Here is a 13,298-nt window from a genome sequence, read left to right on the forward strand (position 1 = left end):
GCTTTACAGCAAAAGCAAAACATTAGAGTATGTTAGGAGAGTACCCTGCCAAAAAAAATCACACTGCCATTTTCAAAGCAACTAGCATGCGTCACAAATACCCAAAACACAGCTAAATGCAGCACTAACCTTTGACAATCTTCATCAGATGACACTCCTAGGACATCATGTTACACAATACATGCATTTTTTTTGTTCGTTAAAGTTCATATTTATATATAAAAACAGCATTTTACATCGGCGCGTGACGTTCAGAAAATATTTTCCCTCAAATGCTTCCAGGTGAATCAGCGCTACAATTTACAAAATTACTATTCGAAAACATTGTTAAAATTTAATATTGTCATTCAAAGAGTTATAGATTAACATCTCGTGAATGCAACCGCATTGCCAGATTTAAAAATAACTTTACTGGGAAATCACACTTTGCAATAAACGACGTGGTATGCTCAGAAAAATAGGCTAGGCGATACATGTTAGCGCCATCTTGGAACCATCTAAAATCAAATATACTATTGTAAATATTCCCTTACCTTTGATTATCTTCATCAGAAGGCACTTCCAGGAATCCCAGGTCCACAACAAATGTAGTTTTGTTCGAAAAAGTTAATAATTTATGTCCCAATAGCTCCTTCTTGTTAGCGCGTTCCGAAGGCTACTCATAATGTACTGAAGCGCGCGGGACTTGTCGTCACGAATGTGCAAAAAATATATATTTACGTTCGTTCGAACATGTCAAACGTTGTATAACATAAATCTTTAGGGCCTTTTTCAACCAGAGCTTCAATAATATTCAAGGTGGACGATTGCATTGTCTTACTAAACGTTTCGGAACAAAAGGGTTCCCATGGGCGCCCGCGTCATAGTAGTAATGGCCCTCCCCCTGTGACCAACTTCACAAGCCTCTCTTTGGGTCAGTTTCTACCATAGAAGACTCAAACCACTTTGTAAAGACTGACATCTAGTGGAAGCCTTAGGAACTGCTAAATGATTAATAAGTCCTTGTGTGTTTCAATGGCAAAGGCTTGGAAGTGATTCCACACATCAGATTTCCACTTCCTGTTAGGATTTGTCTCAGGGTTTTGACTGCGATATGAGTTCTGTTATACTCAGACACCATTCAAACAGTTTTAGAAACTTTAGGGTGTTTTCTATCCAAATCTACTAATTATATGCATATTCTAGTTACTGGGCAGGAGTATTAACCAGATTAAATCGGGTACGTTTTTTATCCGGCTGTACAAATACTGCCCCCTATCCCCAACACGTTAAACAGGTTACTACTCTGGCCCAGAAACTAGAATATGCATATTATTAGTAGATTTGGATAGAAAACACTCTGAAGTTTCTAAAACTGTTTGAATGGTGTCTGTGAGTATAACAGAACTCATATGGCAGGCAAAAACCTGAGAAAAATTCAAGCAGGAAGTGGAAAGTCAGAGAATTTTAGTTCTTCTTTTGATTCTCTATCGAAGCTACAGTGTCTGTGGGGTGACGTTGCACTTCCTAAGGCTTCCATTGGCTGTCTAAAGCCTTCAGAAAGTGGTTTGAGCATTCTCCTGTCACTGGGCAGAGTATAGGAGCTCATTCACTGAGTGGTCTGCCTGGCAACAAAGGGATTGGATATGCACATTCACGTGAGCACGCCGTTCCTTCTTTTTCTTCTTGAATGAATATGCTATTGTCCGGTTGGAATATTATCGCAATTTTATGTTAAAAATACCATAAAGATTGATTTTAAACAGCGTTTGACATGCTTCTAAGTACGGTAATGGAACATTTTGACTTTTCGTCTCTCGTTCCGCGCTCGTGCGTTATGCCTTTGGATAAGTGATCTGTACGCACGAACAAAACGGAGGTATTTGTACATAAATATGGATTATTTGGAACAAAAACAAAATTTCTTGTGGAAGTAGCGGTCTTGGGAGTGCATTCTGACGAAGATCAGCAAAGGTAAGAGAATATTTCTAATACTAATTATGAGTTTAGGTTGCCCCGAACTTGGCGGGTGTCTGAATAGCTCACCGTGATGGCTGAGCTATGTACTCAGAATATTGAAAAATGTACTTTCTCCGTAAAGCTATTTTAAAATCTGACAAAGCGGTTGCATCCAGGAGTAGTCTATCTATAATTCTTTAAATAATTGTTATATATTTTGTCAACGTTGATGATGAGTATTTTTGTAAATTGATGTGCACAGTCACCGGACGTTTTGGTGGGAATACATTTTCTGAACATCACGCGCCAATGTAAAATGCTGTTTTTGGATATAAATATGAACTTTATCGAACAAAACATTCATGTATTGTGTAACATAATGTCCTAGGAGTGTCATCTGATGAAGATCGTCAAAAGTTAGTTCTTCATTTAGCTGTGTTTTGGGTTTTATTGACACATGTCCTTGCTTGGAAAATGGCTGTGTGATTATTTTTGTCTATGTACTCTCCTAACATAATCTAATGTTTTGCTTTCGCTGTACAGTCTTTTTGAAATCGGACAATGTGGTTACATCAAGGAGAAGTGTATTTTTAAAATGGTGTAAAATAGTTGTATGTTTGAGAAAGTTGAATTATGACATTTTGTTGTTTTTGAATTTGCCGCCCTGATATTTCACTGGCTGTGTCCCGCAGGCGTCCCACCTAGCCCATAGAAGTTAAACCTAAGCTAAATATTGTAATAAATAATGTCGAAATTGAGCAAGTTGAGATGACTAAACTGCTTGGAGTAACACTAGATTGTAAACTGTCATCGTCAAAAATATATTGATGCTGTAGTAGCTAAGATGGGGAGAAGTCTGTCTATAATAAAGCAATGCTCTGCCTTCTTAATTAGGGCGAGGCATCCCACTAGTGAGACAACTCCCGGCGAAACTGGAGGGCGCACAATTCAAATAAATAATCATAAAAATTATGGATATTAAACATTTCGGTACATAGAAGTGTCTTATATCGGTTGAAAGCTTAAATTCTTGTTAATGTAACTGCACCGTCAAGATTTACAGTAGCTATTACAGCAAAAGCATGCCATGCGATTGTTTGAGGACGGCGCCCCACATCAAAATATTTTTCCACCGGCACAGGTTTCATAAATTGACAAATAGCGATTTAAATATTCACTTACTTTTTGAAAATCTTCCTCTGATTTGTCATTCAAAGGGTCCCAGCTATAACATGTAGTGTCGTTTTGTTAGATAAAATCCTTCTTTATATCTCAAAAAGTCAGTTTAGTTAGCGCTATTGATTTGAGTAATCCACTCGTTCAACATGCAGAGAAAGGAATCTGAAAATCTACCCCTAAACTTTGTTTCAACAAGTCAAAATACGTTTCTATTCACTCCTCAGATACCCTAAAATGTAATCAAACTATAATATTTCTTACGGAAAGAAGTATGTTCAATAGGATACTGATTTTAGCAGGTGCGTTCTGTCTTCACGGCGCACGCAAAACACTAATTTCCAAGACAGTGTCCCTGTACTAAAACGGATATTTCTTCTTCGTTTTTGAAGTTACGAGCCTGAAACCTTGAATATAGACTGCTGACACCCCATGGAAGCCACAGGAATTGCATCCAGGGAGCAAATTTTCAAAATGGCTCATACTTGCCATTCTAAGAAAATGGTCTCTCTCAAAAGAATTCTGGTTGGTTTTTCTTTGGATTTTCTCTATTCTGTTCTCCTACATTATTTTAACATTTCTACAAACTTCTAAGTGTTTTCTTTCCAATGGTACCAATTATATGCATATCTTGGCTTCAGGCCCTGAGCAGGCAGTTTACTTTGGGCACGTCATTCAGGCGAAATTGAGAAAAAAGGGGCCTATCCATAAGAAGTTAACCTCTCTGGGGTATGTGGGACGTTAGCGTCCCACCTGCGGGACACACTATTCAACAGCCAGTGAAATAGCAGGGCGCCAAATTCAAAACAACAATCTCATAATTATTTTTTCTCAAACATACAACTATTATATCCCATTTTAACCTGTTAGGGCTAGGGGGCAGTATTGACACGGCTGGATAAAAAAACGTACCCGATTTAATCTGGTTACTACTCCTGCACAGTAACTAGAATATGCATATAATTATTGGCTTTGGATAGAAAACACTCCAAAGTTTCTAAAACTGTTTGAATGGTGTCTGTGAGTATAACAGAACTCAAATGGCAGGTCAAAACCTGAGAAGATTCTGTACAGGAAGTACCCTGTCTGACCATTTCTTGGCCTTCTTTGCCATCTCTATCCATTAGAAAGGATCTCTGCTGTTACGTGACACTTCCTACGGCTGCCATAGGCTCTCAGAAGGCGGCAAAAAGCTGAATCGTGGCTTTGCAGGCTCTGGCTGAAAAAAAGTAGCGCGTTTGGGTAGTGGCTGGTTACAGTACTGTGAGACTCAGGCTCGTGCCCGCGTCGACCGAAAGCTTTGTTTTCTTTCCTCTGTTTACCTAAACGGAGATTCCCGGTCGGAATATTATCGCTTTTTTACGAGAAAAATGGCATAAAAATGGATTTTAAACAGCGGTTGACATGCTTCGAAGTACGGTAATGGAATATTTAGAATTTTTTTGTCACGAATTGCGCCATGCTCGTAACCCTGATTTACCATTTCGGATAGTGTCTGGAACGCACGAACAAAACGCCGCTATTTGGATATATAACGATGGATTATTTTGGACCAAACCAACATTTGTTATTGAAGTAGCAGTCCTGGGAGTGCATTCTGACGAAGACAACAAAGGTAATCAAACTTTTGTAATAGTAAATCGGAGTTTGGTCAGGGCTAAACTTGGTCGGTGTCTAAATGGCTAGCCGTGATGGCTGGGCTATCTACTGAGAATATTGCAAAATGTGCTTTCACCGAAAAGCTATTTTAAAATCGGACACCTCGATTGCACAAAGGAGTTCTGTATCTATAATTCTTAAAATAATTTATGTTTTTTTGTGAACGTTTATCGTGAGTAATTTAGTAAATTGTTAGTAAATTCCCCGGAAGTTTGCGGGGGGTATGCTAGTTCTGAACGTCACATGCTAATGTAAAAAGCTGGTTTTTGATATAAATATGAACTTGATTGAACAAAACATGCATGTATTGTATAACATAATGTCCTAGGATTGTCATCTGATGAAGATCATCAAAGGTTAGTGCTGCATTTAGCTGTCTTCTGGGTTTATGTGACATTATATACTAGCTTGAAAAATGGGTGTCTGATTATTTCTGGCTTGGTACTCTGCTGACATTATCTAATGTTTTGCTTTCGTTGTAAAGCCTTTTTGAAATCGGACAGTGTGGTTAGATTAACGAGAGTCTTGTCTTTTAAAATGCTGTAAAATAGTCATATGTTTGAGAAATTGAAGTAATAGCATTTCTAAGGTATTTGAAAATCGCGCCACGGGATTCAACTGGCTGTTGCGTAGGTGGGACGAATTCGTCCCGCCTAGCCCAGAGAGGTTAAAGATACACTTCTCGTTAATCCAACCACATTGTCCGATTTCAAAAAGGCTTTACGGCGAAAGCATAACATTAGATTATGTTAGGACAGCGCCGAGACAAGAAAAACCACACAGCCATTTTCCAATCAAGGAGAGGCGTCACAAAAACCAGAAATACAGCTAAAATGAATCACTAACCTTTGATGATCTTCATCAGATGGCACTCATAGGACTTCATGTTACACAATACATGTATGTTTTGCTCGATAAAGTTCATATTTATATCCAAAAACCCCATTTTACATTGACGTGTAATGTTCAGAAATGTTTTGCCTCCCAAAACTTCCGGTGAATGAGCACATCAAGTTACAGAAATACTCATCATAAACGTTGATAAAATATTCAACTGTTATTCAAAGAATAATAGATACACTTCTCCTTAATGCAACCGCTGTGTCAGATTTTCCAAAAAGCTTTACAGCGAAAGCACACTTTGAAATAATCTGAGTACGGCACTCAGTCACAAAACCAACCCGCCATTTTGTGGAGTCAACAAAACTCAGAAATAGCACGATAAATATTCACTTACCTTTGATGATCTTTATCGGAATGCACTCCCAGGAATCCCAGTTCCACAATAAATGTTCATTTTTTTCGATAAAGTCCATATTTATGTCCAAATACCTCCTTTTTGTTCGCGCGTTCAGTCGAGTTATCCAAATCCACTGTGCTCGCGCAGTTTGTTCAGACGAATAGTCAAAAAAGTTATATTACAGTTCGTAGAAATATGTCAAACGATGTATAGAATCAATCTTTAGAATGTTTTTATCATAAATCTTCCATAACATTCCAAGCGGACGATTCCTTTGTCTTCAAAAAAGAAAAGGAACACAGCGAACTCTCACGGGAGTGCGCGCCACTGAGCTCATGTCATTTTCTCAGTCATCTGATTCCAATGGCACTTATTCTCTTCCCATTCACAGTAGAATCATGGAACAACGTTCTAAAGACTGTTGACATCTAGTGGAAGCCTTAGGAAGTGCAAAATGACCCCATTGACACTGTATACTGGATAGGGAATCACTTGAAAAACTACAAACCTCAGATTTCCACACTTCCTGGTTGGATTTTATTCTCAGGTTTTTGCCTGCCATATGAGTTCTGTTATACTCACAGACATCATTCAAACAGTTTTAGAAACTTCAGAGTGTTTTCTATCCAAATCTACTAATAATATGCATATCTTAGCTTCTGGGACTGAGTAGCAGGCAGTTTACTCTGGGCACCTTCTTCATCCGGACGTCAAAATACTACCCCCTACCCCGATGAAGTTAACATGAGTCTTCAATATTCCCAGGTAAGAAGTTTTAGGTATTATAGGACTATTTCTCTCTATACCATTTGTATTTCATATACCTTTGACTGCTGGATGTTCTTATAGGCACTTTAGTATTGCCAGTGTAACAGTATAGCTTCCGTCCCCCTCCTCGCCCCTAACTGGGCTCGAACCAGGAACACATCGACAACATCCACCCTCGAAGCGTCGTTACCCATCGCTCCACAAAAGCCGCGGGGGGAACAACTACTTCAAGGTCTCAGAGCGAGTGACATCACCAATTTGAAACGCTATTAGCACGCACCCCGCTAACTAGCTAGCCGTTTCACATCGGTTACACCAGCCTAATCTCGGGAGTTGATAGGCTTGAAGTCATAAACAGCTCAATGCTTGAAGCACAGGGAAGAGCTGCTGGCAAACACACGAAAGTGCTGTTTGAATGAATGCTTACGAGCCTGCTGCTGCCTACCACCGCTCAGTCAGACTGCTCTATCAAATATGAAATCATAGACTTAATTATAACATAATAACACACAGAAATACGAGCCTTAGGTCATTAATATGGTCAAATCCGGAAACTATCATTTCGAAAACAAACCGTTTATTCTGTCAGTGAAATACGGAACTGTTCCGTATTTTATCTAACAGGTGGTATCCATAAGTGTAAATATTCCTGTTACATTGCACAACCTTCAATGTAATGTCATAATTACGTAAAATTCTGGCAAATTAGTTCGCAACGAGCCAGGCGGCCCAAACTGTTGCATATACCCTGACTCTGCGTGCAATGAACGCAAGAGAAATGACACAATTTCCCTAGTTTAATATACTTCTGTGTATTGATTTTAAGAAAGCATGCATTGATGTTTATGGTTAGGTACATTCGTGCAACGATTGTGCTTTTTTCACAAATGCGCTTTTGTTAAATCATCCCCCGTTTGGCGAAGTTGGCTGTCTTTATGGTTAGGTACACATTGGCGCAACGATTGTGCTTTTTTTCGCGAATGCGCTTGTTAAATCACCCGTTTGGCGAAGTAGGCTATGATTCAATGATAAATTTCACAGGCACCGCATCGATTATATGCAACGCAGGACAAGCTAGATAACTATACATGGTTAATGATATTACTAGTTTAACTAGTGATTATGTTAAGATTGGTTGATTGTTTTTTATAAGATCTGTTTAATGCTAGCTAGCACCTTACCTTGGCTCCTTGCTGCACTCGCATAACAGGTAGTCAGCCTGCCACGCAGTCTCCTCGTGGAGTGCAATGTAATCAGCCATGATCGGTGTCCAAAAATGCCGATTACCGATTGTTATGAAACCTTGAAATCGGACCTAATTAATCGGCCATTCCGATTAATTGGTCGACCTCTAATTTAATACCAATATGTCTGCCATTTTCACCCCATTCTGTGATTTTTGAGGGTTTATGACATAGCCCCTCTAGTAATTTAATAGGATCTCTATGGCTTAAACAATAACTTCATATCTGAAGTCATGCACTTTTTCTATTGATTGGTGTGGTCTCTGTGCGTATGTGTGTGTCTCTCAGAGTCAGCGAGAACGGGAGCGAGGATGCGACCTACCCACGTGTGGTTAATTACTGAATTGAATGGCTGTGGTTTATAAATATGTATGTGTGGGGGTGTGTTGATTATCTCTGTTTTTGTGCCATAGCGTAGCTAGCTGTGCGTGTGTGCGTGCGCGATAAGAGTCACTGACTCAAAGCCACAAGAGGAAAGAAAATATTTCAAATGTTGCTTTTTAGGGGGAGGTAGTTGCAGAAACGTTAGAATGGTTTAGTCGACTTCCTCAATGGTTGGTCCATACCTGTTATTTGCCATGGCAGACTGATGATAATCACAGGGCCATTTTAGGCCAAATTGAATGTAATTGAAAAGTTAATGATGGTCCTCTGAAACGGCTGATGTTTGCGGACCTGTGAGGTCGGTTTCACCCGTTCATTTTCACACGGACGCCATGATGTCACTTACCTTACCAGCATTCTCACAAGTCTGACTTCACTGGCACCATCATCATAGTCTGCCCACTCTGTCGAAACTGTTTTAATGTTGTTATAAACCATACTGTGTGCAGAGAAATGGCGCAGAATTGCTTTCTTTAACTCTAGCCTGATAGGCAAATGTTGAAATACTGAAATTGTCATGAGGCTAATCTTTCGCTGGAAACATCTGGAAACCGAAGCAACAAAAAATAGACCATCAATGTTTCCCCTCTACCCAGGCTCTCCTGTGATTTGTCAGTGTGTCATCCAGCTGTGCATAGATTGGTTACAGGGTATCGCTCTAATCTAGTCAGCTCTCCTCAGGGCCCAGTCGGCCCCAGTGACCCAGTTCTATACAGCTATATAGAGTTACCTAAACCAGTTTTATATATGGGTTGGCTCAGTCAAACCAGTACTACACTAACAGCTGGGATGCATTACTAGTGCTGTTGCCATTCCCTGGGGCAGTTGACAACCTTGATCAAATCCGGAGTTCAACTTGATAAACAACATCACACCAGATAAGTGTTTTATTGAGTGGGATATAGCAGGGGCAGCCAATAGCCTATTGAGGGGTTTATAGCAATTCAGTAATATTAAGATTGTTGGTATTGTGACTATCATCTGCCCCCTTGTCCAGTTGCTATAGGAACATTGGAGGAAAACAGTAATAATTTTGTCCATGATTCAGCCTGTGTCAGGATCACTCAGTCTGAGATAAAATAGCATCTATTTTAATAAAATGAGCTTTATTTAATCTGCAGACTCACAACAACCCTTTTGGAGATTCCCCACTCTCATTTGGTCAGCATGTGTCACTGTATATTGAAACTGGAGTCATAACACATACATTTATGTGAATAAAAATGATAAAATCATGGCATTATCCATCAATGTGAAGTATAATTTCTCCCTACTTTGAACTTGTTTTGTCTCTCTTCGGATTTGAATCAAGCCCAGTGGACTAAAGACTTCACCAAAGCTTAGAGAACAGTCAGGGGAAAACACTTTGTCAAGATCCTTTATGGAGTCTGTGAAAATGTTTACATTCAGACCTATTACATTTCTCTGACCTTTTCAGGAAAGGAAAGACACTGTGCAAAACAGTAAAGGGATATTTGGCGACTTACCAACGGCACTAACACAGACTTAACATCCTGTTCAGGCATACCGTTCCAGAGGGAGCATTCAGAGTGGTATTTTTTGGCTAATAATATTCATCTGCACCCATCCATCATTCTACCCATTCTCTCTTCCTCCTCCAGTGGTTTCAGGCTCTCTCTTTCTCTCACTTGCTCTCGCGCTTTCTTGTTCGCTTGCTCACCGCGTAACTCCAAATAGCATTTCTGGTCCCAAAACTTTGCAGACCAGTGATTAAGTTTTGCTGCAAATGTCTGAACACATGAGTGCTCGCATGTGTAATGCATTCATGATTGACTCATTCTGCAGAAAGCAGGATGGGCCGTTTTTGTTATGAATCTAGAGTTTCTCATCTGATACAGGGCTATTAGGATGATGAATCCTTGTCCTCTTGCCTATTATGAGATTCTGTGGATTTGGTCCCAGTCACAGACCCGTATAAAGAGGCCAATATGCCCAGATCCTCCCAGCCTATCACATTTCGTCATCTTTGGTCCTACATGGGATTATGTGCAGTAGTTTAGAAACTGATACTGAATACATCTGGAGTTATCAGAAGAACACTTTCATGTGGCAAGTTACAATTGGCTTTTTGAAAGTCCTATAGCTTGAAAACTTGATTGCTGACATGCAACAAAAATGTGTGACCGTATCAACAGTCGACTAATGAAATAAATACCAAAATATTGTTTTTAAGTGGATTATTCCTTTAATACAGTGCATTCGGAAAGTATTCAGACCCCTTGACTTTTTCCACATTTTGTTACGTTACACCCTTATTCTAAAATGGATTAAAGAGTTCCTTGATCCTCCTTTTTGGATGAAATTCATTGATAAAGAAAACAATCTACACAATACCCCATAATGACAAAGCAAAAACAGGTTTGTAGAAATTTTGGAAAATGTATTAAAAAAATATACAACTGAAATATCACATTTACATAGGTATTCAGACCTTTCACTCGGTACTTTGTGGAAGCACCTTTGGCAGTGATTACAGCTTCAAGTCTTCTTGGGTATGACCCTACAAGCTTGGCACACCTGTATTTGGGGAGTTTCTCCCATTAATCTCTGCAGATCCTGTCAAGCTCTGTCAGGTTGGATGGGGAGCATCCAAAAGAAGTTTGGAACCACCAAGACTCTTCCTAGAGCTGGGCACTCGGCCAAACTGAGCAATCGGGGGAGAAGGGCCTTGGTCAGGGAGGTGACCAAGAACCCGATACTCACTCGGACAGAGTTCCAGAGTTCCTCTGTGAAGATGGTTGTCCTTTTGGAAATTTTCCCATCTCTGCAGCACTCCACCAATCAGACCTTTATGGTAGAGTGGCCAGACGGAAGCCACTCCTCAGTAAAAGGCACATGACCAGCCCGCTTGGAGTTTGCCAAAGGACACCTAAAGGACTCTGACCATGAGAAACAAGATTCTCTGGTCTGATGAAACCAAGATTGAACTCTTTGTTCTGAATGCCAAGTGTTACATCTGGAAGAAACCTGGCACCATCCCTACAGTGAAGCACGGTGGTGGCAGCATCGTGCTGTGGAGATGTTTTTTAACGGCAGGGACTGGGAGACTAGTCGGGATCGAGGCAAAAATGAACGGAGCAAAGTACAGAGATATCCTTGACGAAAACCTTTTCCAGAGCTCTCAGGACCTCAGATTGGGGCGACGGTTCACCTTCCAACAGGACAACGACCCTAAGCACACAGCCAAGACCATGCAGGAGTGGCTTCTGTACTATTCTCTGAATGTCCTTGAGTGGTCCAGCCAGAGCCTGGACTTGAACCCGATCAAACATCTCTGGAGAGATCTGGAAATAGCTGTGCAGCGACGCTCCCCATACAACCTGACAGAGCTTGAGAGGATCTGCAGAGAAGAATGGGAGAAACTCCCCAAATACAGGTGAGGCAAGCTTGTAGTGTCATACCCGAGAAGACTCGAGGCTGTAATCACTGGCAAAGGTGTATACTTATGTAAATGTAATATTTCCAATTATTATTTTTTAATACATTGGCAAATTGTCTAAAAGTCTGTTTTTACTTTGTCATTATTGGGTATTGTGTGTAGATTGAGGTAAAAAAACAAACAAAAAACCCCGATTTAATCCATTTTAGAATCAGGCTGTAAAGTAACAATGTGGTAAAAGTCAATGGGTCTGAGTACTTTCCGAATGCACTGTACATGGGTCAGCATTCTCCACAACTCCAGTCCTGCGGGGACCACAGTATGTGCCCGCTTTTGGTTTATCCTTACTCAAATGCACCAGATAAAACATGAGCTTATAAGGGGTAAGTGAAAGTGACTCCTTGAATTAGCCCAGACACCCACACAGTTTTTTCCAGACCACAGAGTCTGGCTGTTCTGACTCACGGATAGTCGTCAGACACTGAGTCAGAGGTGGCTGTCTGGACTACCCATAGCCCTACAGTAAGTTAACCTACTTCTGTTACATTGGGAATTACCGGGAACCAACCTGCGGGCTGCTGCCCTCTGCAACGGCTCCTCCTGGTGGCCCTCTGTGGGTATTACAGGAGGGAGGTAGCAGTGTATCAAGGCACATAATGTACTTTTTTCAATTATTTTAGGCGTTCCTAGAGAACTGCAATGTGTGCAGGGTTTGGTCTCACGTGCGTCACTCTTTTTAAACACCCAATTCAACTAATCCACAAGACTGATTAGTTGAATCCAGTGTTTTGGTGCTGGGCTGGGACACATTGTTCATTATATATTTTCTTCACAATGTCATGCCACCTGAATGTGCTGAATAAGCCAAGAGAGGTTAAGTAATAACTGTATCATGTATGTACAGAAGCCTTGCTCAACGCTGAGTCTCCAAAATAACTAACCACATCTTTTAAGACAGCCTCTCTCAACACAGTCTTAGGGATCCAGTCGTTTAAACATGTTTGATGGATTCCCACTAAACAAGGGCTTGCTGATTTTAGTTGACTAGATGGTTGAATCAGGGGTGCTAGTGTTGAAATACATCAAACCTGAAATGAATGGGATATCACAAGTGGCAAAAATAGCAAGCTCTCAAAGACATTTGCAAACCCCTTGAGAATACGTCAGCTTTCCTGTAAGAGACAAGATTAATAACACCTCGTTTTACCTCGTTCTTTCCAGTCACAGACGAGGACACAGTCAAGAGATACTATGCCAAGTTTGAGGAGAAGTTCTTTCAGGCGTGCGAGAAGGAGCTGGCCAAAATCAACACATTCTACTCAGGTAACTGTACAACTGTGTACAACAATGTGTTGTTCATTTATGTTGTTAATTTATGTCATCCTGCACCTGATATAACCAAACCACCATGTGTCTCTCTAGTTAGCTAGCTGTTTCTATGATTGTACAAAAAAACTACAGCACATTCACATTGCGTGATTAGCAAAAA

General features: G+C 40.4%; 1 protein-coding gene across 1 annotated transcript in view; it reads left to right on the forward strand.

Annotated features, from left to right (window-relative positions):
- LOC106599164 (solute carrier family 53 member 1) overlaps positions 1-13,298 on the forward strand; it is a 58,348-nt gene that overhangs the window by 27,157 nt on the left and 17,893 nt on the right. The window contains exon 3 of the mRNA XM_014190278.3: positions 13,031-13,132. Within this exon, the coding sequence (XP_014045753.1) occupies positions 13,031-13,132 (102 nt within the window). The remainder of the gene's footprint in view (positions 1-13,030; positions 13,133-13,298) is intronic.

The sequence above is a fragment of the Salmo salar genome, chromosome 03 (assembly GCF_965601325.2).
Source record: "Salmo salar chromosome 03, fSalSal1, whole genome shotgun sequence".
NCBI classification, from domain to species: Eukaryota; Metazoa; Chordata; class Actinopteri; order Salmoniformes; family Salmonidae; genus Salmo; species Salmo salar.